General features: G+C 52.4%; 2 protein-coding genes across 3 annotated transcripts in view; both read right to left on the reverse strand.

Annotated features, from left to right (window-relative positions):
* Positions 1–12,322, reverse strand: part of KDM6B (lysine demethylase 6B) — a 95,929-nt gene extending 83,607 nt beyond the window's left edge. For both annotated transcript variants that reach the window (XM_079951717.1, XM_079951712.1), the window contains exon 1: positions 11,943–12,322. The gene's annotated coding sequence lies outside the window, so the exon portion shown is untranslated. The remainder of the gene's footprint in view (positions 1–11,942) is intronic.
* Positions 12,323–13,255: 933 nt separating this feature from the next.
* The window catches only part of DNAH2 (dynein axonemal heavy chain 2), a 143,707-nt gene continuing 128,983 nt past the window's right edge, over positions 13,256–27,979 (reverse strand). The window contains exons 76-88 of the mRNA XM_079951695.1: positions 27,646–27,832; positions 26,033–26,181; positions 24,707–24,890; positions 23,732–23,922; positions 20,686–20,877; positions 17,891–18,075; positions 17,519–17,747; positions 16,200–16,351; positions 15,998–16,112; positions 15,267–15,443; positions 14,784–14,858; positions 14,533–14,683; positions 13,256–13,524 (exon numbers count right to left, since the gene is read on the reverse strand). Coding sequence (XP_079807821.1) covers positions 13,370–13,524; positions 14,533–14,683; positions 14,784–14,858; positions 15,267–15,443; positions 15,998–16,112; positions 16,200–16,351; positions 17,519–17,747; positions 17,891–18,075; positions 20,686–20,877; positions 23,732–23,922; positions 24,707–24,890; positions 26,033–26,181; positions 27,646–27,832 — 2,142 coding nt within the window. The 3' untranslated portion in view covers positions 13,256–13,369. The remainder of the gene's footprint in view (positions 13,525–14,532; positions 14,684–14,783; positions 14,859–15,266; positions 15,444–15,997; positions 16,113–16,199; positions 16,352–17,518; positions 17,748–17,890; positions 18,076–20,685; positions 20,878–23,731; positions 23,923–24,706; positions 24,891–26,032; positions 26,182–27,645; positions 27,833–27,979) is intronic.

The following is a 27,979-nucleotide window of genomic DNA, read 5'->3' on the forward strand; positions in this document are numbered from 1 at the left end:
GAGGTTGGGGGCTGGGGGTTCACAGAGGGAGGGAGCGGAGCACTCTGCACGCACTCAGAGGGTGACAGGAGGAGGGAGCGATGCACTCTGTGCGCACTCAGAGGCTGACGAGGGAAGGAACAATGCACTCTGCACGCACTCAGAGGCTGACGGAAGGGAGTGATGCACTCTGAATGCACCCAGAGGCTGAATGGGGGAGGGAGTGATAGGCTCTGCATGCACTCAGAGGCTGACGGGGGAAAGGAGTGATGCACTCTGTACGCACTCAGAAGCTAACGGGGAGGGAGTGATGCACTCTACATGTACTCAGAAGCTGACGGGGGAAAGGAGCGGTGCACTCTGCATGCACTCAGAGGCTGACAGGGGAAGGAGCAATGCACTCTGCACGCACTCAGAGGCTAATGGGGAGGGAGTCATGCACTCTGCGCACACTCAGAGCCTGACAGAGGAAGGGAGCAATGCACTCTGCACACACTCAGAGGCTGACAGGAGGGAGTGATGCACTCTGCATGCACTCAGAGGCTGACAGGGGAAGGAGCAATGCACTCTGTGCTCACTCAGAGGCTGACGGGGGAAGGGAGCGATGGACTCTGTACACACACAGAGGCTGACTGGAGGAGGGAGTCATGCACTCTGTGTGCACTCAGAGGCTGACAGGGGAAGGAGCAATGCACTCTGGGCACACTCAGAGGCTGATGGGGAGGGAGCGATGAACTCTGCACGCACTCAGAGGCTGACAGGGGAGGGAGCGATGCACTCTGCATGCGCTCAGAGATTGACGGGGAAGGAGAAATGCACTCTGGGCACACTCAGAGGCTGATGGGGAGGGAGAGATGCACTCTGCACGCACTCAGAGGCTGACAGGAGGAGGGAGGGATGCACTCTGTGCTCACTCAGAGGCTGACGGGGGAAGGGAGCGATGGACTCTGTACACACTCAGAGGCTGATGGGGAGGGAGCGATGCACTCTGCACGCACTCAGAGGCTGACAGGGGAGGGAGCGATGCACTCTGCATGCGCTCAGAGATTGACGGGGAAGGAGAAATGCACTCTGGGCACACTCAGAGGCTGATGGGGAGGGAGAGATGCACTCTGCACGCACTCAGAGGCTGACAGGAGGAGGGAGGGATGCACTCTGTGCTCACTCAGAGGCTGACGGGGGAAGGGAGCGATGGACTCTGTACACACTCAGAGGCTGATGGGGAGGGAGCGATGCACTCTGCACGCACTCAGAGGCTGACAGGGGAGGGAGCGATGCACTCTGCATGCACTCAGAGATTGACGGGGAAGGAGAAATGCACTCTGGGCACACTCAGAGGCTGATGGGGAGGGAGAGATGCACTCTGCACGCACTCAGAGGCTGACAGGAGGAGGGAGGGATGCACTCTGTGCTCACTCAGAGGCTGACGGGGGAAGGGAGCGATGGACTCTGTACACACTCAGAGGCTGATGGGGAGGGAGCGATGCACTCTGCATGCACTCAGAGGCTGACAGGGGAGGGAGCGATGCACTCTGCACGCACTCAGAGATTGACGGGGAAGGAGAAATGCACTCTGGGCACACTCAGAGGCTGATGGGGAGGGAGAGATGCACTCTGCACGCACTCAGAGGCTGACAGGAGGAGGGAGGGATGCACTCTGTGCGCACTCAGAGGCTGACGGGGGAAAGGGGCGATGGACTCTGTACACACTCAGAGGCTGATGGGGAGGGAGCGATGCACTCTGCATGCACTCAGAGATTGACAGGGAAGGAGAAATGCACTCTGCACGCACTCAGAGGCTGACAGGGGAGGGAGCAATGCACTCTACACACACTCAGAAGCTTTTGACTCTGCACATGCTTCAGGGCTAGCACTAAAATTTAAGTCTCAGGGCCGAGCCTTGGGTCAAAGGTATTCAGCAGTGTAGAAAACTAGATGCAAAGTCAGGCTATCTTCCTCCACTGGGGAAAGGACGCTAAATTGGTATCCTAGAGTTAGCGGGGACCCCAAGGCTCATCTAGTCCAACCCTCTGTAATGCAGGAATCTCAACTAGATCACAAATGACAGGTGGCCATCCAATCTCTGCTTAAAAACCTCCATGGAAGGAGAGTCCATCTTCTGAGGGAGTCAGTGCATCACTAGCAAAGCATTAAATCCCAAACAGGCACTTTCCACAGCAGCTAATCTACCACGCAGCAGCAAGATGTGCAAAGCTAAAGCAGGCTCTTGACAGCTACAAAGCGAGTGAACTGCCGAGCACATACACAAACGGGGGAAAAACACACAGAAAAGGGGTCCCACTAGGCAGCACTACCCAGAGCTCGTACTGCTGCCAGATCCAGGCCTTATCTTTTGCCTGGGCGGCTGACCCGATCCAGTTCAGTCTTGCTCTCCACACCTGCCCCGCAAGCCTTGCGCGCCGTTGCTCAACACAAGAGCAAGGTTTCTTCGCAGAGGGAGACGCTAACCTGCGGAACTTCTTGCCACAGGCTGCCCTGACGGTTTCTGTTCATGACTCGCTGGATAATGGGTGGCATTCAGGATTAGTCATGCTCAGCGTGGATCCATTAAAATTAACAAGGATGACTCAGGCTGCCCCTGTACTTACACATTTGAAGCAGTACTGAACCGCTGTTGCAATCCTGGGAATTGTAGTTTTCCGAGAGTTCTTAGGAGAGCCCTCTTCCCCGCAGGGAGCTATAGTTCCCAAAGTGGTTTTACAGCCAAACCTTCCTCCCAGGGAGCTCTGGGAAACTGTAGCTCTGTGATGAGTCTCCAAACAACCTTAACAAACTACAGTTCCCTTAAGAAACTACAATTCCCAGGATTCGGGGGGGGGAGAGCTGTCAGAGTGGTATGATAACGCTTTAAAAGTATGGCAAAGGTGTGATCTAGGAGAGGACTTTCAGCTTCGGTGGGACTCCTATGAGCAAAACACAGCTGGATTTAAAGAATCGTAGAACCGTTGACCTGTCAAGGGGACCCCAGAAGCCATCTAGCCCAACCCCGGAATGCCGGAATGACAGCTAAAGAATTTCTGAAACAAAGCCATCTGTTTAAAAAACTCCAACAAAGGAGAGCCTGCTGCCTTCTGAGTCGCTCTTATCCTCAGAAATATTTTTTCCTTCCTTGCCACCGACATTTATTTGTCCAGGAAAGTGTTGCCAGAAGACAGTGTGGTGTAGTGGTTAGCGTGCTGGTCTGTGACCAGGGTTCGAATCGCCACTCGGTCATGTTTTTAATATTTAATGCTGTATTGTTTTTAACATTCGATTGGGAGCCGCCCAGAGTGGCTGGGGAAACTCAGCCAGATGGGCAGGGTATCAATAAATTATTATTATTATTATTATTATTATTATTATTATTATTATTATTCACACTGGATGATCACCACCTCTCTCAGCCTAAGGATAAAATGGGGGGCCATGTTCACCACCTTGAGCTCCTCAGAGGGAAAGGCAGCATGCAAAGGTTATTAATAATAATAATAAATTGCCTATTTTTCTTATATTTTGTAATAATTATGTTAAATAAATTAAATTTAATAATAATAATAATAATAAATTGCCTATTTTGCTTATATTTTGTAAAAATTATGTTAAATAAATTTAATAATAACAATAACAATAATAATAATAAATTGCCTATTTTGCTTATATTTTGCTTATATTTTGTAATAGCAATGTTAAATAAATTAAATTTAATAATAATAATAATAATAATAATAATAATAATAATAATAATATTGCCAACCTGCAGCGGCTACAGGCAGTGGGCTTGTGGCGTAGCATAGTTCAGCCGGTACAGCGCGAGGCTCTTAATCTCAAGGTTGCGGCTTCGATTCCTGCACTGCAAGGGGTTGGACTAGATGGCCTTCGGGAGTCCCCTTCCAACGCTGTGAAGATCCCCAGGCAGGGAACAGAGGCAAGGTGCACCTGCGTGGGCCAGCTCTGTTGCAACACGGAAACTCCCCGCGCCTCACCCTTCCTCGTGAGTTCCCAACATGTGGGGTGCGGGAACCCGCAAACTGCTGAGCAATAATCTTTCCTGCTCCACGAATTTTCCCATGCAAGCAAGTTGCAGAACTGGGCTGGGATGTGGGTGAGAGCTTTACACACACAGAGAGAGAGATGCACAAACTCACATCCGCCAGGGGAGAAGAGAGCATCAGACAGATGGAGACAAAGGGTGGGGGTTTTTTTGGGGGGGAGAACGAGAATCACCTGCGCCTCCTTTTCCAGGTTGAGGGCAAAGGTGCTCCGAAGTTGATGATTAACCTGCCAGCAGCCGGTTGGGGCCGGGAGGCAGGCCGGAGGGCAAACGGCAAGACGACAAACAGGTTTATGGTGGCGGGAGATTTTGTCGACCGGCGGCGCCTGTTTCGTTGGATGCATGAGAAAGCCTGCTCACCCCCCCCCCCAAAAAAAAACACACGAATACGTGCATCAACCCAGGCTGGAACTTTTTGTGCATCTCATGCACTCAGAAGGTGGTGAACGAGTAAAAGGTTTTTTAAATAGGGGCTGGATGGCCATCTGCCAGGGATTCTTGAGCTGCGATTCCGGGTTGGGCTAGATGACCGCTGGGGGTCCCTTTCAACTCTACAGTTCTACCTCTCTATGACCTCAGAAAGCAGAGGGCTGACCTTAGCTGGAGGTTTTTAAACACAGGTTGGACAGTGACCTGCCAGGGATTCTTGAGCACCATGGAACCGCAGAATTTCAGGGGTCCCCAGAGGTCCTCTAGTCTAACCCTCTGCGATGCAGGAATCCCAGGTGAAGAATTTCTGGCAGCCTCTATTTTAAAATCCTGCAATGGAGGGGAGGCAGCCACCTTCCAAGGCAGTCTGTTCCACTGTCGAATGACCCTTTCCGAATGTTCCTAAAAATTATGCAGGTAAAAAAACACGGCCAAACGCCGCTTAAGAGAAGGGTGCAAGACATTTTCCCTGAAGCTTGAATCTGTTTCGTTCCGGATTGTCTTATTTGACGTTTAATGTGTTGCAAACAGCTTTGAGATTTTTCTTTAAACTATACCGTACAATGGTACCTCGGGTTAAGTACTTAATTCATTCAGGAGGTCCGTTCTTAACATGAAAGCGTTCTTAACCTGAAGCACCACTTTAGCTAATGGGGCCTCCCTCTGCTGCCGCATGATTTCTGTTCTCATGCTGAAGCAAAGTTCTTAACCTGAGGTAATATTTCTGGGTTAGCGGAGTCTGTAACCTGAAGCGTCTGTAACCTGAAGCGTCTGTAACCCGAGGTACCACTGTACCAAGGTATGGAAATGAAAGGAATAAAAATATCAAAATAACAAATACCGTACTTTTCGCTCCATAAGACGCACGTTTCCCTTCCTAAAAAGTAAGGGAAAATGTGTGTACGTCTTCTGGAGCGAATGCAGGGGGGGGCAGCCAGGAAAAGCCCCCAAGAACCACACACAAGCTCCGCGCAGCCCGTCCGCTGCTCTTTGGGGCTGGGGGGGGGGGGAAATAAGATTTTTTTTTCTTGATTTCCCCCTCTAAAAACTAGGTGCGCCTTATCGCCCTGTGCGCCTTATGGAGCGAAAAATACGGTACCACTAGGGAGAAATGACAAGGTGCCTAGACCATGGGTAGGCAAGCTGAGGCTCGGGGGCCGGATCCGGCCCAATCACCTTCTCAATCTGGCCCTCGGACGGTCCGGGAATCAGCGTGTTCTTACATGAGTAGAATGTGTCCTTTTATTTAAAATCCATCTCTGGGTTATTTGTGGGGCATAGGAATTTGTTCATTCCCCCCAAAAAAAATTTAGTCCGGCCCCCAACAAGCTTTGAGGGACAGTGGACCGGCCCCCGGCTGAAAAGGTTTGCTGACCCCTGTCCTAGACATTCCGTCGTGGCGACCATAACCCAGGTTTAAAGTGCCATTTGGCGATTCGCTTACATCTCTTGAGTTTCTAAGCCTGGAGGTTTGGGGCCAGGTCGTTCCTACCCCCCTTTCGGGTTTTTTTCGGGTGGGGGGGCAGGACTTCCTGTTTTGTGCACTGAGAGCAGGAAGCTGACGTCTCCTTGCACCCACATCAAAAAGGAGGGGTGCGAGAGAGACTTCCCACGCAGAACGGGGGGTTCGCAACGAACAAACACGCTCGATTCCGGAGAAATTCGCATTCAGGTCTCACACCCCGATGCACAACGAAGCTTAGAGGATGCCTCCCCCCACAATATCAGGCCTATAAGCCCCCCCACCCCACCTCCGGAGACCCCAAAGACGAAATTTGTGGGGTGAGGACCCTAAGAATCTAGTCCTACAGCTTTTTCCTCCATGTGTTTCTCTCGCCTTCTTTCGAAGCCACCCAAATGAATGGCCGCCGCGGGGTCTTGTGGCAGGGAGTTCCACAGTTCGTCTGCGTGCTGCGCGGAGGAGATCAATGAAGAGCGCTGTCTGAGATTGCATCGCAAAATATGGACAGGACATCTGTTTGGATGAGAGTGATCTATCCTCACGGACACTAACAACCCCCCTCCTTTGTGAGGTAATAAAAACCTTGAAAGTGGTGCCAGAAGGGAATAAAAATTGCATTTCATTTTTATTTGCCGTTGCATTTCTATCCCATCTTTCATCTCAAGGCGGCATACAATTTTTATTTTTATTTTAAATTCCTTTATATCCCTCCTTTCTCCCCATGCAGGACCCAATCAAATGCAACAGAAAACACACATTTTTTAAACCAGTTAAATAAGTAAGCTGACAGCCTGGAATACACTTAGAACAACCGTCCAGCCCCCTGAAGCGCAGGAATCTTTTGTCTCACGCGGGACTTGAACCCACGGCCCTGAGATCACGAGCCTCGTGCTCTACCGACTTAGCTATCCAGCCTCAACTCTGAAAACCACTCATGCTTCCCCCCTCGCCTGTTTCTCCCTCACAACAACCCCACAAGGTAGGTTAGGCCGAGAGACAGAGAATGAACGGCTCAAGGCCACCGGGGATTTTCGTGCCCAGGCTGCGAATTCCGGTCCTGCCAACGAGGCCGAAAAGGCCGATCCGTAGTTCAATGGCAGGACGCACACACTTTTCCCGGAGCCGGTCCCGTTTTCGAATCCTGCCGCCTCCCAATTATGGGGGGAAAGGCCGTTTTTCTGGAATCAGAGAGCCTTGCTCTGCCAGCTGGGACACAGGTGAAACCTTGGCCTCCTCCCTCCCTCCCTGGTGGGGATCGGGTTGCTCGCCTCACTGGGCCTGGCCCAGGCCTCTGCTCACAACAGGTGGCCCGCCACTCAAATAACAAGCCAGACACACCACTCAGGGGACCTCTATCGCCTCCCTAGAGGGTTAAAAAGGTGTGGCAAAAAGGTGGATTTACACGGCTGTGCTGCCTAGCGGTTAGATTGGGTTGCACCACAGGGAGGGAATCATAGAGCGTTAATTGTACCGAGAAGCATGGGCCGGTCTCCCCTCAGCCTGGCGCCCTCCAGATTTTCTGGACATGCATCAGTTTTGAAGTTTATGCAGCAGGAAATAATAATAATAATAATAATAATAATAATAATAATAATAATAATAATTTATTTTTACCCCGCCCATCCGGCTGGGTTTCCAACAGAACACTAAAATACAACAACCTATTAAACATTAAAAGCTTTCCTAAAGAGGGCTGGCTTCAGATGTCTTCTAAAAGTCTGGTAGTTGTTGTTCTCTTTGACATTTGATGGGAGGGCGTTCCACAGGGCGGGTGCCACCACCGAGAAGGCCCTCTGCCTGGTTCCCTGTAGCTTTGCTTCTCGCAGGGAGGGAACTGCCAGAAGGCTCTCGGAGATGGACCTCAGTGTCCGGGCTGAACGATGGGGGTGGAGACGCTCCTTCAGGTATAAAAAGCTTGGGGCACCTATTTTCTGCCTCCCGCAGCTGCTCACAAGGCAGAAAGCACTCCCTGGTGAATTTCTGCCTGCCTGGCAGGCAGCCATGCTCCCTCTTCCGTCACAAAGCCATTGTTCAGGGCCTACAAATCCAGCGCCAATTCTCCCCACTTCGTCAGCCAGGGGTTGAAGGCAGAAAAAATTTAGGGGGAGAGAAAAGGCTCCCCCCGTACAAAACCTGACCTTGGCTTGCTCTTTCCTAGGCTAAATGAAATAAATTTGATTTTTTTTGGGAGGGGGCTTCACCCAACCAAACATAAGGAAGACAGGCAATCCGACTTCTCTCTTCTGCATGCCCCCCCCAGCTCAGATTATGGCTTCTACATCTGGTTCTCCAGAAACCACAGCGCCAGGAGACCGCAATTCACAGACGCATTAACAAGAGCCTAGTCCCTAAGAGATGAGATTTGAGACCGGGGCGTTTGCCAAACATCTTCTCAACACCTGCTCATTAAACCCAGCGCCTCCACCTTACGGTTTCCCTCGCAGGAGCATATGGGGCTGGAACCGGGAGGGGCTGGAGGCGCCCGGCTAAATTGGCTGAAAACTATAATTAGTAGCGGAATTACCCCCGCCTCCCCTGGAGAAATAAAAGGATCGAGGCTGAAGGTTTGCCCAAACACCCCGGCATTGTGTCGCGGCGGCAAAATAGCGGCTTGCAAGCTTACCTCTCGCAGCTGAGCTGAAAAACCAAACGGAAAGAACCTCTGCTATGGGGCACCCCACTGCATCCCTCCTGAGGTTTCCGCCTGCCCGGCCAGCTGCCCCCAATTGCCCCCTAAGCCAGCTTTTGCAACCTCCCGGATATTTTGCACAGTGATTCTCATCACCCCGGCCAAAGTAGCTTTCTGCTGGCAAAGGGTGCCCTGAGCATGCACAGAGAGCCAGTGTGGTGCAGCGCTTAAGAGTGCTGGTCTAAGACCTGGGAGGGACCTGGGTTCAAATCCCCACTCGGCCACGAAGGTCGCCGGACGACCTCGAAGGCCAGCCGCCGTCTCCCAGGCTGAGCCTACCTCAAAGGGCTGTTTTGAGGATAAAATGCAGAGCAGCAGAACTGGTTGTGACTGGTTTGTCTGGTTGTGATGGGGGGAAGAACCACATACATGCTCAACAGCATTCATCTTTTATCTCACCTGCATTTCTCAGCTAGGAATGCACTCTGCACATGCTTACGAGCCTGCGTTATTCAGATACGTTTGCTGCAAACCTCAGGAGGAGAAAAATCTGGACATAAGGACACAAAAAGAGTGTGATCTAGCATTGAGTTGTGCAGGCAGAAGATAAGACATCAGGGCTAGCTAGCAGCCACCTAGTTTGGCAGCCGGGAGTTCCGTAGTTCCAACAATGCGCTGTGCAAAAGAAGTGCTCCCTTTAATCTGTCCTGAATCTCCCAGTCCCAGCGCTAAACTCCACAATGGCTCAGATTTGGGAGCTTTACAGCCTCTAATCCCCCAGCAGGGAACTGGAGCCTGTGCATTTGGGGTTAAAGAGGGCGGGAATTATCTCGCCTCCTTCCGTGGTCTTGGCTCTCCCTCTTGTGGACATCAGCTGAAAACGCAGCTGGTTCCAGCCTCCCCAGGCCATTTGCAGCGACAGCAGTGAAGATCATTGTTTTTCCTTTTTTTGAAAAAGGCGCTTTCGCATTCTTATGAATGGATCTACAAGCCTCGATCCAAAAATGGAATTGTGCAGAGATCAGATGGGCTGCCATGGCAGCCGGTCTTGATCTGCAGGGAGAGCAGCCAAGCTGCAAAAACAGCAGCAGGATATTCATTCTTGGGAGGCCAGATCTGCTGCCCCTGGTGATCTTGCCGCCTGAAGCAGCCTCACCTTGCCTCATGGCTGAGTCGGCCCTGATCTTCATGGCCTGCTCATCCTTCCAGAGGCAGGACTCCTGGGTTGAAGGCGAAAGAGTGAGGGCCACATCGGCCTGGACACACCATCCCACCCAGAGGTGGCTGGTCATTGCTCAGCTCAGAGGCAAAGGCATTCTGCACGTGCTCTAGAGCCACTCACTCCTTCCTGCCCACGTTCCAGGGCTGAGCCACGTCACGGGGGATTTGCTTACCAGAGTCAACAGACATTTGATCCTAAGCCTGGTGGCGCTTGGAAAAATGCCTACAGGTGCTCGGCCAACACACTGCAGGCAAAATGAGAAGACACCTCATAATAGCCGGACCAACTTCAGCAAGCTTGGGACATGCAAGCAAGCTACCGAGTGACACTGGATTCTTTTCACCTATCCGAAGAACAGTTCTGTGGGACTCAAAAGCTCGCACAGGACACACGCCATGCATGCCAAGGACGGCACCCTCTTCTCACAGCAGCCAACCAGGCGCCTGTGGGAAAACTCGCACACAGGACCCAAGAAGAAGGCTTTCCTCTCCCGCCCTTTCAAGCAACTGGTGTTCAGAAGCATGCCTGCCCAGGGCCACACACTCAGGCTGCTATCGCATTTCTGAGCTACACGAGAGGATTCCTTCTAAAACTCCTCCCTCTTAGGTTTTGAATTTTATTGCGATAGCGGGTCATGCAAAGCGCTCTTCTCAACAATGCCTTTTATAGGGTAAGGGGCACTGGGGTTGGGTTGATGGTTTGGGAGCCACTGGTTTAGCCTCAATTAAATATCTGGATAAAAATACCACTGTGGTAGCTCCCACTGTATACCCCCATGCCCCCCCCAATTATACTGTACTTCCTCCCCAGAGAATGCAGGGATCTTGGCTGCCTGCCACCTGCATCGCATCTCACCTCTGGCTAGAACCAGATTCCCATGCACATCCTCCGTAACTGGAACCCAGAACCCAGGCGACTGGACACTCCACCATCAAGCCTTCTCAAGGCTCCCTTACCAGCTGGAGCAGGTGGTGGGACTGGGAGAAGAAACTAGCTTTTTTTTTTTTTTAAAGGGGGGGTCCCCCAAAGGCCATCCAGTCCACCCCCTTGCGCCATGCTAAAAGCCTTGGTGGTATTCTGCGCATGGCAGGAGGGATGGTATAGGGTCAAGCAGGGATGTGTGGCATGAAGATGGAGGCAATTTCAAGGGGAAGGAGGAATAATCCCCTCTTTAAAGGAAGTAGGCATGAAAATACCGGGATGGCACTAACCCCCTCCCCAGGTGCTAACCTTTGACCCCTGCAGGGCTGGGAGGGGAAGAGGAGGGGAAGTGCTCAGAGTGGTGGGGGAGAGAAATATAAGCCATCCCACAAGTGGTTCCAAAACACACGCACACACATCCCTCTAGGCCCAAGGGGTCTCCCCTTTCAGCTCAGCTTTTAAAGGGAAAGAGAGCCTTTTTTCTCCATAAGAGGTGTTGGGAGGCTGGTGGCTCAGTGGTTAGAGCATCTTCCTCGCATGCAGAAGATCCCAAATTCAATCTGCAGGCTGGACTAGATCACTCAAGGGTTCCCACTAGCCCTACAATTCTATGGATCCCGGCTAAAACCCTGACATGCCTCCTGCTGCCAGCCAGTGTAAGACAAGACCGAGCGAGATGATGGACGAAAGGTCTCAGTAAAACACAGCTTCGCGTATATACGTGTTCCATATGTTCTATCCGTTGCAGTTATTAAATACAAGTATGTTGGCCATCTCCCCATACCCTTCAGATCTGCAAGAAGGAAAGCCAAGTTTGATCCCCGTTTCAACTCTCTCCCCCCCCCTCCGCCCTTGCACCGTCCGCCTCTTGCTCATCTTTTTGCACGGCTTCCCGCCAGCCCCGCCCTGTTCCCAAGGAAGAAAAAGGGAAATTGCCAAAGGCGCAGCCCGACTTCGCCATCCTCGCGGGGTCCGGGAAAGCGAAAGCCCCGCGCGCCCCTTGCTGGGGGACCCCTGGGAAAGACCCGATTTCAGATCGCCCCCTTGGCCCGGGTTGTGGGCGTCGTCGGGCCACACTCGCGCCCCCTCTCTCCTACCTCGCAGGGTTGCTGGGAGGATCAGACGGAGGAGAGCTCCGCGCGCCCCCGCGAGGTCCTGGAAGGAAGGCGGGCTTGCAAACGCAGCCGAGAAATACGCAAACAAACTTGCAAGTGGAAAACGAGGGGCAACACCCCCTGCGCCCTCTTACCTGGGGGTGGGCTGGCTGGCGTGCGCGCCCGCGGAGGAGAAGGAGGCTGGAGACCCCTGTGCGCGCTCCCTGCGCGTCCCTTGGCCAAGCTGCTGTGCCCCCCGGGCGCCGAGACAAGCATCCTCCGTCCGCCCCCCTCCGCGGGCCGGCGGGAACTTTGCAGCGGGCCGGGGAAGGAGGGAGGGACGGAGTCCGGGGCGGCTGCGCGCCCGCCCGCAGGAAAAAGCGGGGGATCCGCGCCTGGAAAAGTCCGCTCTCCGGTTGCGCAGTTCCATTTCCCCAACGCAAAAACACGCGCTCGGCGCCTCCGCCTGCCCCGCCCTCGCTCGTGTCAATTCTGTTCCCTGGGCAGGATCCGAGCGTCCCTCCGCCCTGCGCCCGCCCCTCTCCCTCTCCCGCCGCTCCTCCTCCCCCGGAGCCCGGGCCAGCCTCGTTCCCGCGCGGAGAAGCAGCCGAGGCTCCCCGCCAGCGCGTAAAAGCGCACGAGGGGCTCCCGCTGCAAACGTAGCGAAGGGAAAGTTTCGCGGCCTGCAAGGGGAGGGGGAATTAAAGGCCAAAGTCCAACCCGCCTTGCCCTCTTTCTCCAGGGGAGGAGGCCGCCTCGTGCACGAAATGGGCGGAGGGACACCCCGGTGTCATCCAGACCCACCCCGGACGAAGGAAAACCTGCCCCTTCCAGGAGGAGCAGGGTTTTCTCCTCCAGCATAAACCCTCCCCAGAGACCCCCGGACAAAGCGCTGCCCCCCATCATCGCTGTAGTTGCCCCACTGCTGCCCTCCCTCCCAGGGCTGTCCCTGATCCTCCTCCTCAACTGGCCATTGCTCCCCAGTTGCTACTGGGATGCCCCCTCCCCCCCCCGCACTTGTGCCTGCCAATGGAAAGGACATTTGGCTCCTCTCTGCCAGCCGTGTGTCACCAGAAAGGTATTTCCTTCTCTCTTGGCCTGCTTGGCTCTTGGCACCACGGAGCACGGCCCTTTCTCAGGAGCCCCACATCCATCTCACAAGCTGGGGCGGGCTCCAGTGAACTTGGCCCCCGCAGCGCCACAACCTCGAGGGCTCCAAAGAGCAGCTCTTCTGCCCCATCGCTGGTGCCTTCACACCGTATATTTGAAAGACATCCCCTCCCCTCCAAGAATCCTGCTGGGCGTGGATTCTGCAAGGCGTGTACTACAGTTCCCAGAAGCGGGGAGGGCACAGAGAATGCTTTCAATGTGGAGGCAGCCTATAAAGTTCTGTCTGCCCCAGAAGGTGATCTAATCCCAGCCCTGAGATGGGGATTTCCTGTGTGGAGTAGAGGACAGACACAAAGGAGACTGTAAACAAAATAGCTTTATTTTAATTTTACCTAAAACTGGGGGGTGGGGGGAGTCAGAGAAGCAAGGTTCCTTTGGAGAAAGGGGTGCATATATGGGGGGGGGTGAGTCTTCAGGTATCCAAACTCATCAGCAAGGCTGTGCCCCTTTTGATCCAGTGGTCCGAGGGCATCGATCCGGAGCGCAGGTCGATGCCAATGACAAAGGAAGGCCGCCCGGCAGTGCCAGCCCGGTTGGGGTAGTAGTAGCAAGGGCAGGCGTACATCCCTAGAGACATTTATATATTTAGTCATTAGATTTATGCCCAGCTCGCAAGGTGGCAAGCATATCCATACAAATGCAATTACAACGATTTGAAACAACCTCCTAAATACCAGTTAAAAACCTACCCTAAACTTCTAAGTTCAGGACTTATTTTATTATATGTGTATACTGTCCTTCATCCAAAGATCTCGGGGCAGTTGACAACATAAAAATGCAAGATAAAAACACAAAATACATAATAATAACATGAAGAAGAACAACACAAACCAGTAACACCCCCTCCCAAAGACACATATAGGATGTTAGTCAGCCAAAGGCCTGGTTAAAGAGGGACGTTTTTGCCTGGCACATAAAAGGTGTATAATAAGGGCACCAGGTGAGAGTCCTTGGGGGAGAGTGTCCCACAACGGGGAGCCACTGTAGAAAAGGCCCTGTTCTCATGCAGATGGAACTTTCTTAAGAACATAAGGAGAGTCCGGCTGATGGATCAAGCCAAAAGAGGCCCATCTAGGCCAGCATCGTGTTCCCACAGTGGCCAAAGGGAGGTATGCAAGCAAGACCTGAGCACAGGAGCACTCTCCTTTGGTTTCAGAAACATGGCTGCCTCCTCCATCAAACTCTGGGTAAATGGGTCTGCTTTGACATTTCTCCTGAGTGTTAATATTGGGGGAGAGTGGGGCACCTCACAAGGGAGGGCATTCTGCAAATGGGGGGTTGCCATGGGTCCCCACCAACGGTGGCAGCACCACCAACAGGTGCTAAAAGGCTCAGTAGCCAGGGATGGAGGTGACCCTGGAGAGACAAACGCTGCCAACTTTGGCCTCCAACCTGGTGCCATCCAGCTGCCTTGGAGGACAAAGTTGTGGTCTTGAAAGAGCCAGAGGGCGCCAGCTTGGCAAAGGCTGGAGCAGCCGGTAACAGGAGGGCGAGATGGGCAAAGAGTCTGAGGCGGCCTATGGCAGCTTCCTCGCACCCACGGGTGACCGGTGGCCCACCCTCTGCGAGACCCACCTTTTCCGCTCTTCTTCTTGTTCTCCACTGGCTTGAAGTGGATGGTAGGGATGGGGCAGACCAGCTGCATGGGCTCCGCATCCATCAGGCAGGAGTTCTTCTTGTCCCAGCCAGCGCCCTCCAGGTAAAGACCTCGCACCCACACCCCTTCCTAAGAGAGGAGAGGGAGACCACGCAGGGCTGGCTCAGGGGGTCCTAGGCTCCTGAGTTCCCCTCCCCCCCGCAATGTATGCCCTGGGAGAGGTTCTTACCTTGGGCGGGTAGACAAGGTTGTTGTCATCCACGGTGGAGACAATGAACTCCCAGGAGAGCGTGTCCACGGAGATCTGAAAGGGATCGGGACGAGGAGGGAGCCACGTGAGATGGTTCTGCAGCCCAGGGGTCCCTCCCCCTAAGCCAGCCTTTCTCCATCTGTTTGTTGGACTACAACTCCCATCATCCCTAGCTGGCAGGACCAGCGGTCAGGGATGATGGGAGTTGTAGTCCAACAACAAATGGGGACTTAAGATGGAGGAAGGCTGGCTTAGGGGGGGACCTCTGGCTCTCAAGCCACATAGACCCACTTCCCCTCCCAGAGAACACCCTCCCTGCAGAGCAGTCCTTAAGTCAGGCATCACGGCCCTCACTTCTCCTTCCAGGCCGGTCTCCCCATCCCTTTCAGGCAACGTCCAAAGACACACACAGGCCCTTCCAGGCCTCCTGCTGGGCCCAAATATATCTCCCCCACCACCTACGTTGTTCAGGCGTGCAGCGGCTTGCAAGACGGCCGTCAGGAACCCCGTCGGGAAGGTGAAGCCCGAGAGCCAGAAGAGCACGGGAGGGTGGGCAGTGGTGGCCCAGCGTGTAAACTGCTCCACGCGCTGGCCCAGGTCCCGGGTCCAGGCGGCCAGCGGCTTCTGAGATGGATAGGCCTGCAGGAGGAGGGAGAAGGCCAGGAGCTGGGAGGCAAAGCGGGACACGCCAGCCAGGCCCCCCCCCACAAAAAACAGCCCCCAACTTGGGAAAGAGGTCTGCCGGCCCCAACCCACAAAAAGGGTACGTGTGTATCCCTCTTTGCTCTCCAGCAACTCGGGAAGGAGAAACCGGTATTTTCACTGGGGAATCTTTTACTTTGGAAGAAGCCGTTTTTGAAATATTTTCGTTCAGAAGAAGCTTTTGAATTATGCATTTCTCCCTAATGGGAAATCTCTGCTTCAGATGTAGGGTGAAGGCAGGAGAGAGGATGCGGGGAGGAGGGGGGTAGAAACCTGGTGGGTCCCACAAGGGATTCCAGAAACACCTCTCTCCTGAAATCTCTCTTACCCCTGGGTAAAATAGGTTCAAAAAATGTTCACAAGCAAAACAACAGGTGTTTCTACCTGCAAGGCGCCAGGGTGCTCTCTCCTCGAGGGAGACGAGCAGCTTGGAGCCTCCGGATCACACCCTCCTTCCTGCTCCTTCAGGGACCCCAGGTCCCCCACCTTACCCTCTCCCACATGGGGGGGACGCGGGCGTCGAAGATGCAGTTGAAGATCTCCTCTAGGTCCGTAGACATGACCACCAGGCCCTGAATGCCCTTCTCCAGCTCCACCAGGGAAGAACTACGGCAGAGAGATGCTGAGGTGAGTACCAGAAAGGGACTGGGGGCTGCTGAGGCCTGGCTTGCCCTGTCCCCCCCGGGCACTCACTTGATGACCTGCAGCAATGAGTTGTACCGCTGAATCTCCTGCAGCAAGACCACGTTGAGTGGGGAGGGGTCCCCAGACAGCACCTTGCAGGTGCCTTCGTAGTCAATCTCCTCCGGGATCTTGCTGCGCACGTCTGCTGAAAGCTCCAGCACCTGGAGAGGGGGAGAAGGGACAGAGAGAAGAGGTATGCAGGGCACCTGAAGGGGAGTGGCTGGTGGTTTCCCAGGAACCCCCACCTGCTCCCCGAGACTGCTCACAATCCGGTTCTGCAGGACCCCAGACATTTGGGAAAGGAGACTAAATCTGCTCCTAAGAAACGAGGGAACTGCCAGGGGGTTGTGTCCTGCTGTTTGGTACCACTGCACCAGGATCAGCCTCAGAAGGACAGGGGGTTGGACTCGATGGCCCTTGTGGTCTCTTCCAACTCTAGGATTCTATTCTATGATTCTATGAGACAAGAGTGCCCCTGAGCATGTGCAGAGTCTGTTCTCATCGCCACAAAGCGGATGTTCGGAGGGTGCTTCCTGGGATCCAGGAAGTTCAAATAAGGAGGGCCTTTCACAAGTGTGAGACATGGGCTGCTTGCCTGCCACACAAAGGCCAGCTCAGGAGGGCTGCCCGGGACGCCAGAGCAGTGCACGCTGTGATAGGAATATCATGGTCTTAGATATATGGTAATATTCATAACCACACGTACATAGATCAGCACAGGAAGACCGACCTGAAGCCATTTTATTCCTAAACTGAGCAAATGTTTTCTCTGCAAGGTCAAGGTGGAAAAGCCTCCCCATTGTCTTTTCCTTCACAAATCCTGTCTTAAGGGTATGTCTGTGTTTGAATAGGGTGTAAGCCTGTGACCTGGTCCAGGAACTAAGTATTTATCACTGCAAAAGACTAGCCAGGCTACCCAGGAAATCCAATCAAGTAAACTGCCAGACAGGAGATAAACAACAAACAACATTCAAATGTTCTGTTTTAGACCGCCTTTTCTGTGATGTATGTATGATGTTTCTGGGGGTGGTCTTGATCTACAGGGTGGCAATTTCAAAAGTCTTTATAAGGCCTTGCACGCCATTTTTCTGGGTTCCTCCTCCTTTCCTATGGGTGAGGGGAGCACCCTGTTGCAACAGATCAATAAAGATCAGGCTTACTAGCTACTTTGCTTCTCAATATTCTCTGGTTGGCCTCTTTCTTTTCTCCTACCAATAGGGAACCTCTGTAAGGACTCTGTACGGGCTCTTAGATACCCCATAAGGGAAAAGGGCATTTTTTGTTTACAACAACGCTTCGCCCCGTGGATGCCCATCCTCCCTGGGTACCTTGTCCTCGCGGCTCTGCCCGGCCACTCCGGTGGGCGTGGTCTGGGGCTGCAGAGAAAGCAGCGTTTCGAAGAGCGTCCTGGCTTCGGTGATCTGGGAGGCCACGTCGGCGTTGGGGTGCTGGCCAAAGGCTTCAGGCGGGTCCATGCCAGGCAGGAGGCTGATGTATTCCTTGTAGGAGGCGATGTTGCCATCCTTGGGGATTAAGTAGGTGTCCAGCACGGAGAGCCTGCAGGGGGAGGGAGGCCAGCCAGCCAGCTTGCTCAGGCAAAGGTTTCCTCCTGCATCGGGGAACTTCTCTGTCGTGACAAGCGTGCCAATCCCTGATTTCCCAGCACCCAACCTCTCCCCGCCATCCCAGCACCAGCTCACTTGTAGAAGGGGGCAGCCACACTTTGCTCGCAGAAGTAGTCGTTGATGTAGGTGGTGAGGAGGCGTCGGTCCCAGTCGTCCGTCACGTGGCCCCCGTAATTGACCCCAGCGATCAGGTACTTGAGGGCGTCCCAGGGGGTCTCCTCGTACTCATCCAGGTACAAGCTCAGGAGGTTCTCTGACACCTGGCAGGGAAGGAAGAGTCACAGGTGACAAGGGAGTGGGCCAAGGGAGCACCTGCCGTAGCCACCTGGACTGGGGTGTACAAGGGCGGAGTTCCCCAGTACAGACTGGCTTACCCACACCGCCCCTCGTTCTGCTGCTTCTGCCACCCTCCTGGAAAAAAAAATTACTCTTTAGTGCTCAATCAGAGTTAACAGGAATATGGGCTTTTCCCAGATTGCCATTTGTTCTGATGTATCACTAAAGAGCAGGTTTTCCCTTGGAAAGGAGCAGGGCAAGGGGGAAACAGCCAGGACTTGTGATTTCTAGGCACAGCACATGCCAAAGTGTGGATGAGCCCTGTATTTATATTTGTACCAAGTATGCACTTGGTTGGTACATTTATGAACATTTCTTATACAGTGGTACCTCGGGTTAAGTACTTAATTCATTCCGGAGGTCCGTACTTAACCTGAAACTGTTCTTAACCTGAAGCACCACTTTAGCTAATGGGGCCTCCTGCAGCCGCCGCTCCACCGGAACACGATTTCTGTTCTCATCCTGAAGCAAAGTTCTTAACCTGAAGCACTATTTCTGGGTTAGCGGAGTCTGTAACCTGAAGCGTATGTAACCTGAAGCGTATGTAACCTGAGGTACCACTGTATATAACTGAGATCAATAATTGCAGTCACCTGTGTATGAAAGCTATGTACATTTTGCAATTTTTTATGTGCTGTAAGCTGCCCAGCTGCCCAGGCTAGGTATAAATAATAAAATAACCAAATTATCATCAGCCCAGAGGCCCAGCTATGGTTCCCTCTTTCTCAGCAGGCAGCCTACGGGACGCTTGGGGACCACCACCAAGCTGAGCATCGAGAATTCACCCATTCGCCAGCATCCATCTAAAGCCCTTGTGGCCAGACCTCCTTACCGCCCTACACGCCTCTGCAATTCACACTTGCACCCCATGTTCCAAAGGAACATGGCAGACTGCATAAGGGTGAAAGGACTGCTGTGAGTGAGCCCTAGTGGCGTGGAGCATGTTGGTGTAATGTGAACACATTTGGATGTTCTGAGATAAGGGTGTCAGGTGCACTGGGGTAACCATAGCAACACCAGCAAGGTCGTGTGCATGACTGGCTGAATCGCTCATCCTCCCACTGGTTCAGGAATGTAGAGACAGGTATAATAGTCTCTGGGGCATTGCTTTCATTATGTGAAGTCCTGTCCTGATGCTATGCTGTTTGCTGTCAGGGTCAGACTGAATCTGTGAGACAGGGGAATAAGATGTGTGCAACCAAGTTACAGGGAATCAGGCAGAGGGCCTTCTCGGTGGTGGCACCCGCCCTGTGGAACGCCCTCCCACCAGATGTCAAAGAGAACAACAACTACCAGACTTTTAGACAACATCTGAGGGCAGCCCCATTTAGGGAAGCTTTTAATGTTTGATGCATTACTGTATTTTAATATTGTGTTAGAAGCTGCCCAGAGTGGCTGGGGAAACCCAGCCAGATAGGCGGGGTATAAATAATAAATTACCGTATTTTTTGCTCTATAAGACTCACTTTTTCCCTCCTAAAAAGTAAGGGGAAATGTGTGTGCGTCTTATGGAGCGAATGCAGGCTGCGCAGCTATCCCAGAAGCCAGAACAGCAAGAGGGATTGCTGCTTTCACTGCGCAGCGATCCCTCTTGCTGTTCTGGCTTCTGAGATTCAGATTTTTTTTTTTCTTGTTTTCCTCCTCCAAAAACTAGGTGCGTCTTGTGGTCTGGTGCGTCTTATAGAGTGAAAAAATTGTTGTTGTTGTTGTTTTACACAGCAGCATTAGCCAGCATGGTGCTAGTGTTAGTGGCTCTCTCTGTACATATGCATCTTTACTTTAAAGTCCAGCAGTACTGTATATAATACAGAGGTACCCCGCAAGACGAATGCCTCATAAGACGAAAAACTCGCAAGACGAAAGAGTTTTTCGTTTTTTGAGTTGCTTCGCAAGACGAATTTCCCTATGGGCTTGCTTCACAAGACGAAAACGTCTTGCAAGTTTGTTTCCTTTGTCTTGCAAGTTTGTTTCCTTTTTGTTAAAACCGTGCATTCAGGGGGTGCAGTTGCGACTTGACTTCGAGGAGCAACTCATAGCACGCGGTGTGGTAGCCTTTTTTGAGGTTTTTGAAGACTTTGGTGATTTTTGAAGCTTTTCCAAAATCTGTGCTTCGGAAGACGAAAAAACTCGCAAGACAAAACAACTCGTAGAACGAATTAATTTCGTCTTGCGAGGTACCACTGTAGATAGCAGTGTTTAATGGAGCTTTCCCCTTGTCTGGGGACTCTGGAAGAAGCTGTTCTGTTGGGAGAAGGAAATCTATGGACTGTGCTGGAGCTCTGCAGACTTTGCTGCTACACGACACGAGTTGAGGTGTGGCGAGCTGCCAACTAACTTCCACGAGTCACCGACAGGGCAGGTGGCACTCCCGGGCACTTCAGGCCACAGGGAGAGCTCGGCCGCAGTTTGTTCTGGGGTTTTCTGAGCATATACAGGAGCCTCATGGACTGGCCCGTCAGAGCCCAGAAAAGGAAGGCACAGACAGGCTCCCCTCCAGAATCCGCCCTTTTCCTGGTCTCCCGATCCCTTTCCACCTCAAAATCCGAGTCGTTGAAGCCGTAGACGATGTTCCAGCCCAGCTGGAGGAACTTCTTCCGCTCCAGCAGGATGCTGTGGAAGAAGCAGAGGGCAAAGAGCAGCTTCTTGTACTTGGAGGGCTTCGTGCAGCGGTTGAACTGGGGCTCCGTGATGAGCTGGTAGAGGCGCTTCATGTTGGCTTTCAGGCCCTGTCAAAGGGAGGAGAAGAGGCTCAGGCTCGCGACTGACCTTGCAGGAGGCACCAAGGAACCAGGAGGGGGTGGCAGGGGCAGCAATGGACTTGGCCTGTTTTCTGTGACTTGTCTCCCCTGTCTGAGGACCAGGCTGACGATCCAGAACCAGCCATGTTGATTAAGAGGCTGTTTCATAACCTGTTTTGGTTGCCTGGACTCCAGGAATGCAGGGAGTTTTCTTAGGAAATGGAGGGGGGGAAGGAGACCTGGTCATGGCTCTTGGGAGGGCAGGAGAGGAAGGCAGAGGCCTGAGAGCATGGTCTGGCTTCTCTGCTCTGCGCTTCCAGGGGAGCCACGTTGGGCCAAAGGCTGTAGGTTCTGGCTGTGACAACATACACACAGGAAAGGCTGCAGCGCTCGGGACTTTTTAGTTTAGAGAAAAGGCGAGGGAGAGGCGACATGTTAGAAATTTGTAACATAGCATGGAGAGAGTGTATAGAGAAAAGTTTTTCTCCCTCTCTCTCTTAAGGCTAGGACTTGTGGACATGCAAAGAAGCCGAATGTTGGAAGATTCAGGTCTGCTTTTAAAAAGTATTTCTTCGTGCTGTGAATAGTTAAACTATGGAACTCCCTCCCACAGGAGGCAGTGATGGCCGGCAAAGCTATTATTATTATTATTATTATTATTATTATTATTATTATTATTATTAAAATACTTTTTATTGCTTTTTTGTAACAACAACAAATAAAACAAATACTCTTACATTCAAAAATTTGCATGTCTTCATATTTACCCTGCGCCTTATTGCGCCCGGACTTCCTTCCATCCCTTCAACGGTTTTCATGTCTCAAATCTTTTCTTACAGTTTCTTATTTACACTTCATCCACATCACAAGATTGACATTAATCCTGCTACAGTTTTTAAATTCTTACAATTACTCCGTATATATTCAACAAATTTGCTTCTTTTTTGATTCCGAATCTTATAAGTCAATTTCGCCAATTCTATGTATCCAAACAATTTTGTCTGGATGACTGGCAAAGCTTTAAAGGGGGATCAAACAGAGTCATGGAGGAGAGGGCTTTCAAGACAGGAGGGGAGAGGGCTCCTGGGTTCGAATCCTGAATGAGGTTTTGCCTTTGGGGCATCTGAGTGGCTACTGTGAGAAGAGGAGCCTGGACTAGATGACTGGCTCTTGTTGTGTACTTAAACCAGGCATAGGCAAACTCGGCCCTCCAGATGTTTTGAGACTACAATTCCCATCATCCCTGACCACTGGTCCTGCTAGCTAGGGATAATAATATAATAATAATTTATTATTTATACCCCGCCCATCTGGCTGGGTTTCCCCAGCCACTCTGGGCGGCTTCCAACACAATATTAAAATACAGTAATGCATCAGATATTAAAAGCTTCCCTAAAGAGGGCTGCCTTCAGATGTCTTCTAAAAGTCTGGTAGTTGTTGTTCTCTTTGACATCTGGTGGGAGGGCGTTCCACAGGGCGGGTGCCACCACCGAGAAGACCCTGTCCCTTGTTCCCTGTAACTTGGCTTCTCGCAGCGAGGGAACCGCCAGAAGGCCCTTGGTGCTAGACCACCCCCAGCTGAATGATGGGGGTGGAGACGCTCCTTCAGGTATACTGGACCGAAGATGATGAGACTTGTAGGCCAAAAACATCTGGAGGGCCAAGTTTGCCTATGCTTGACTTAAACGCACACACACTTTCCCCCAGTTCTTCCTCAAACTATATATTTGCTCTATAATGCGGGGGGGGGGGGGAACGACCTGACGTGAAGTTGCCAATCTGGAGTAAGGCAGAGGGGAACTTTTAACTTGACCCAAGAGGAGAAGGAAGCCTGTGGCTTCCGTAGGGCTGGGCTGGGGCCTTGGGTGTGGGGCCCCCCTGGGGAACAGGTGGTGGGGTACCTAACCCCAGTCAAGCTGGCAAAAATTTACCATTTGCCCGACAATAAATGTTGGAAATGCAAAGAGATTGAGGGTACATTCTTTCACCTTTGGTGGACGTGTCCTAGGATTAAGGCCTTCTGGGAGATGATTTATAATGAAATGAAAAAGGTATTTAAATATACCTTCCATAAGAAACCAGAGGCCTTTCTCCTGGGCATGGTCGGCCAATTGGTGCGAAGGGAGGATAGAACCATTTTTATGTACGCTACAACAGCAGCAAGAATACTCATCGCGAAGTATTGGAAGACACAAGAATTACCCACCCGAGAAGAATGGCAGACGAAAATGATGGACTATATGGAATTGGCTGAGATGACTGGCAGAATCCGGGACCAGGGAGAAGAGTCAGTGGAAGAAGATTGGAAAAAATTTAAAGTATATCTTCAAAAATATTGTAAAATTAAGGACTGTTAGAAAGATGTTGGAAAAAGAGAATTAGAGGGTTTTGGTTGAAATGACATAAAGGACTAAGTAAAGATGAGTTGATGAAATCGACGAAAGAGAGGACGATAAATTGTAATATATTATATTAAATTACTCAAATGAAAATAAGGTTGAAGGATTTGCTAAAATAACGATTTGAATTAAGAATACAAAACTGGGAGGTGAGAGGAGGTCAAGGAAATAAGTAAAGGAAGAAAGTTAGGTAAAGGTTTAATCAGTTCTTTTTATTTTTTAAGTGGATGTATTTTTTCTTTTTTGGTGTTGTTATTTCTTTTTGTATTTTGTATTTTGTATTGTGTATTTTGTATTTTTTCTTTTCTTCTTTTTGTTATTCTTAAATTCTGAATAAATATTATATATATATATATTAAAAAAAACAGGTGGTGGGAGGAGGAAATGACGAAAGAGCCCCCCACCCCACCCCCTTTTTGGCCAGCTGGCTCTTTTGCTCTCACCGTGGGGGGCTCCGTGGTCATCTTGATGCCGGCCTGCAAGATGGAGATGGGGAAGTCCGGGTGGGGGCTGGAGCTGAGCCACAGGCGGAAGGAGGGGTGCGGCTCCTCCACCTGGAGCTGCTCCACCAGCTTGTCCAGCTGGGGCATCCAGGACAGAGAGAGGTGGCAGTTGGCTAGGAAGACCCAGTTGCCTGCCAGGAAAGAGTGGCCAAGCCAGGTTAGAGGGTGGAGAGGCCCCACATCTGCTTGGCGGGGGGCAGGGGGGCTGCCAAGGCCTGAGCTGAGGAGGATCTATGAAGGAAGACTCGGGGAAATAATAATAATACCAATAATAATAATTATAATTTTTATTTATACCCCGCCCTCCCCAGCCAAGGCTAACAAGGGTGGCTAACAAGCAATAATAAAAACAAGCTGAATGAATACAACTTAAAAACAAGATTAAAATACAACATTAAAATAATAAAATGGTAAAATGCAGCCTCATCACAGGAGGAGAAAGAAAAAGAAAGAGGGGGAGGGAATCAAATTGGCTCCAAGCCAAAGGCCAGGCGGAACAACACTGTCTTACAGGCCTTGCGGAAAGAAATCAGATCCCGCAGGGCCCTGGTCTCATGAGGCAGAGCGTTCCACCAGGCCGGAGCCAGTGTTGAAAAGGCCCTGCCTCTGGTTGAAGCTAATCTGACGTCCTTGGGGTCCGGGACCACTAGGGTGTTGCTATTTATGGACCTTGAGGCTCTCCGTGGGGCATACCGGGAGCAGGAATGCCCCCCCCCCCCACCGTAAGCTAGATTTGCCTCCAGAGCAGCCGTTCCTCTCCAGAAGTTGTTGGACTAGAACTCCTGTCATCGCTGGCCACATGATGGGAGCCCCAGAAGACCTGGAGACTGGCCTCCAACGTTCCCCATCTCTGCTCCAGAGATCTGAAGGGGTCGGGCGGACGCGGCAGGCTCGCCCGTTGGGAGCTGGACCCACCTTGGTGGACGCCATCTTTGATCATGCGGGTGGCGATGGGGGCCTGGCCCTGGCCCAGAGAGAGGGCTTGGAAGTGCTGCGCCATGCCCGACTGCTCGGCCAGCTGGAGCAGGGAGGAGGTGGGGTCGACGCCGGGGGACAGCACGAAGATCAGAGGGGTCTTGGTCGTGGAGTCATCCACCACCTGCGTCCAGAGATGGGAAGAGAAGGACAAAATGGGGAGGAAAATCATTCTAGGCCACAGGGAGCGACTGAGTAGCTGAGGCAGGACAGGATTGGGGCAGTGACTGTGAGCTCATTCCCATATCGATGAATTATTGGGGGGGGGGTTGACACTTATTACTCCTGCCTCAGTCCATCTACAGAGACCATTCTCCGGAGCAGTTGAAAAAAACAGAGCATTGATACTGAAGTACCGTATTTTTTGCTCTATAAGACTCACTTTTCCCCCTCCTAAAAAGTAAGGGGAAATGTGTGTGTGCCTCTTATGGAGCGAATGCAGGCTGCGCAGCTATCCCAGAAGCCAGAACAGCAAGAGGGATTGCTGCTTTCCCTGCGCAGCGATCCCTCTTGCTGTTCTGGCTTCTGAGATTCAGAATATTTTTTTTCTTGTTTTCCTCCTCCAAAAACTAGGTGCGTCTTATGGTCTGGTGCGTCTTATAGAGCAAAAAATACGGTAATCCTACAAGCGTCAGAGCAGCAATACTCAAGCACGGAGCATCAGTACAGTGGAACCTTGGGTTGCGGACGTAATCCGTGATGGAGGCACGTCCGCAGCCCGCAGCGTTCGTAACCTGCAGCGCCGCATCTGCGCACGCATGTGACGCGATTTGGCGCTTCTGCGCATGCGGCGAAACCCGGAAGTAACCCTTTCCGCTACTTCCAGGTTTCCCACAGTCTGCAGCCTGAAATCGCATAACCCGAAGCGTCTGTAACCCGAGGTACCACTGTACATGGAAGGAGGGGGCTATATACACAACAGAACCATTATTTCCAAGACCACCCTCATCATAAGCCTGGTAAATCTGGAACTACACTTGATAATCAGATATCACTAATACTCTTTATTCTGAAGACAACGCTTATTCTCCCTTTCTTCTCATGACTTGGGACTTCGTCATTTTAACCCATGTGCAGCTGTATTCATTCCACGTGCCAGCTTTATAGATTTGCTCTTCTTTTAATTTTCATCTGTGTTCATAACTGTTCTGTTTATATGCATTACAAAATGAAATTTTTTAAAAAATTACAAAAGAGAAAGAGAGAGAACATGGGAGTGGGTAAGGCCCTAGGATTCCCCCAAGTGCCACAGACGCTGCCACTCACCGACTTCATGTTCAGCACTGGTGGCTCGATGAACTGGGAGCCCAAGTTAGAGACGATGAAGGCCGTGACGCAGAAAGCCACGCGGTCTGGCCGCAGGGACCGGACGACCAGCATCCGCTGCATCTGGTTACAGGAGTTCTCCCACTCACCTGCAGGGGGCGACAAGGCATGGGTGGGGGGAGACCAACTGAAACTGAAGAGGGGCCCAGTGGGCGGGCTGTAGAGAAGGCCTGGCATGCCCACCAGAGCCAGTGGTCGCCCCCCATCTCAGCTTGACTCCAGTGCATAAGGAAAGGGGACAGACCTCTCACAGGAGGCGGTCCTAGGGGGATTATCTGCACCAAGAACACCCCTTTTCAGAGGCTTGGGGCTTCCAAAGTACCGTATTTTTCGCTCTATAGGACGCACCTTTTCCCCTTCAAAAATGAAGGGGAAATGTGTGTGCGTCCTATGGAGCGAAGACGCCATAGCCCCACAACCCTCTCCCGGCTGGAGAGGTGACGCGCGGCTATGGTAGCAGCCTCTCCGCTGCGCCTTTCCGCTCCTCCCTGACCTGCTCTTTGGGGCTGGTGGTGGGCTTCCCCCGCCAGCCCCAAAGAGCAGGTCGAAAGGAACCTGAAGCCTGGAGAGGGAGAGGGGTCGGTGCACACCGACCCCTCTCGCTCTCCAGGCTTCCAAGGTAGCCGCCTGAACGGCACCTTGTTTTAGAGAGGGAAAACGAGGGGGAAAATTCTCCCCCTCTCTGCGCAGCGCCTCCTGCTGCTTTGCTGAAGGGGCGCTAGGCAGAGAGGGGGAGAATTTTTTTTTCTTGTTCTCCCCCCTCTAAAACAAGGTGCGTCCTATTGTCCGGTGCGTCCTATGGTGCGAAAAATACGGTATGCTGGTACAGTGGCTATAGTGTTGCCCTAGGACCTGGGAGCTCTGGCTTCGAATCCCCATTTGGCCACAAAGCTCCCTGGATAACTGCCTCTCAGCCTAAGCCCACCTCACAGCGGAGGAGGGGGGGGCCCAGGACTTGAGCTCCTTGGAGGAAAAAGGTAGGATATAACTTTTGGATCTTTACGGCCGCAGCTAGAGTTCAAGCTGAGGCAGCAAGGGAAGATTCCCCAGATGTCACAGGACCAGGGGCGTCTTGCCCATAGAGGCTAGTGGCGCGGGGTGCCAGGGTGCCAAGTTCTGGAGGGCGCCAGGGAAGAGGTGGAGGCTGGATGCAACACCTCCCGGCATCAGCTCACCGCCCTCACCCGCTTCTGCCATGCCACCTGCGCCGAAGCAGCGCCACACCCAGAGCCTCTGTTTGCCGTGGCCACTGCGGCATGAAGCATCCAGCTTGCGCCTCTTGCCCGCCAGAGGAGCTGCCCTCCAGCTGCTGCCCGCCTCCTCCAGCCCCGCCATGGACATCAGGTGATTGACAGGACATCAGGTGATTGACAGGCGGGTGGGCTAGTTTTGGATCCAGCCCGCCTGCCAGATCCAGTGCTCCAGCTCTGTTCTGGAGGATGGCAGTTAACCCATTTCCACTGGACCCCCTCCCGGTTTTCCTGGGGGGGGGGGGGCATGGACACAATCCGACGGCAGGGACTGCGCAGCTCAGCAGACGGGCGGTGTCTTACCTGGCAGCATGGCCTTCTCCGGCTTGGAGTTGGTGTACCAGAGGTTCCAGTCGCGAGGGTACTGCTCAAAGGAGTTCATGATGCCGTGGAAGTTGGTGAGCTTGTCCAGCTCGGTGATGTTGTCCCAGTAGACGTCGGCCAGCCAGCTGGTGCAGGGGTTGTCCATCTGCCCTTCCCTGTCCAGCACCTGCAAGCAGGAAGAGAACGATGGAAGAATCAAGGGAAGTAATAGTGCGGGAGCTGGAGAACGAGCTGGAGATGGAGCAGAAGCGCAACGGCGAGACCGTCAAGGGCATGCGCAAGTGCGAGAGGCGCATCAAGGAGCTCGCCTACC

Source organism: Podarcis cretensis, assembly GCF_951804945.1.
Source record: "Podarcis cretensis genome assembly, chromosome: 13".
NCBI lineage: Eukaryota > Metazoa > Chordata > Lepidosauria > Squamata > Lacertidae > Podarcis > Podarcis cretensis.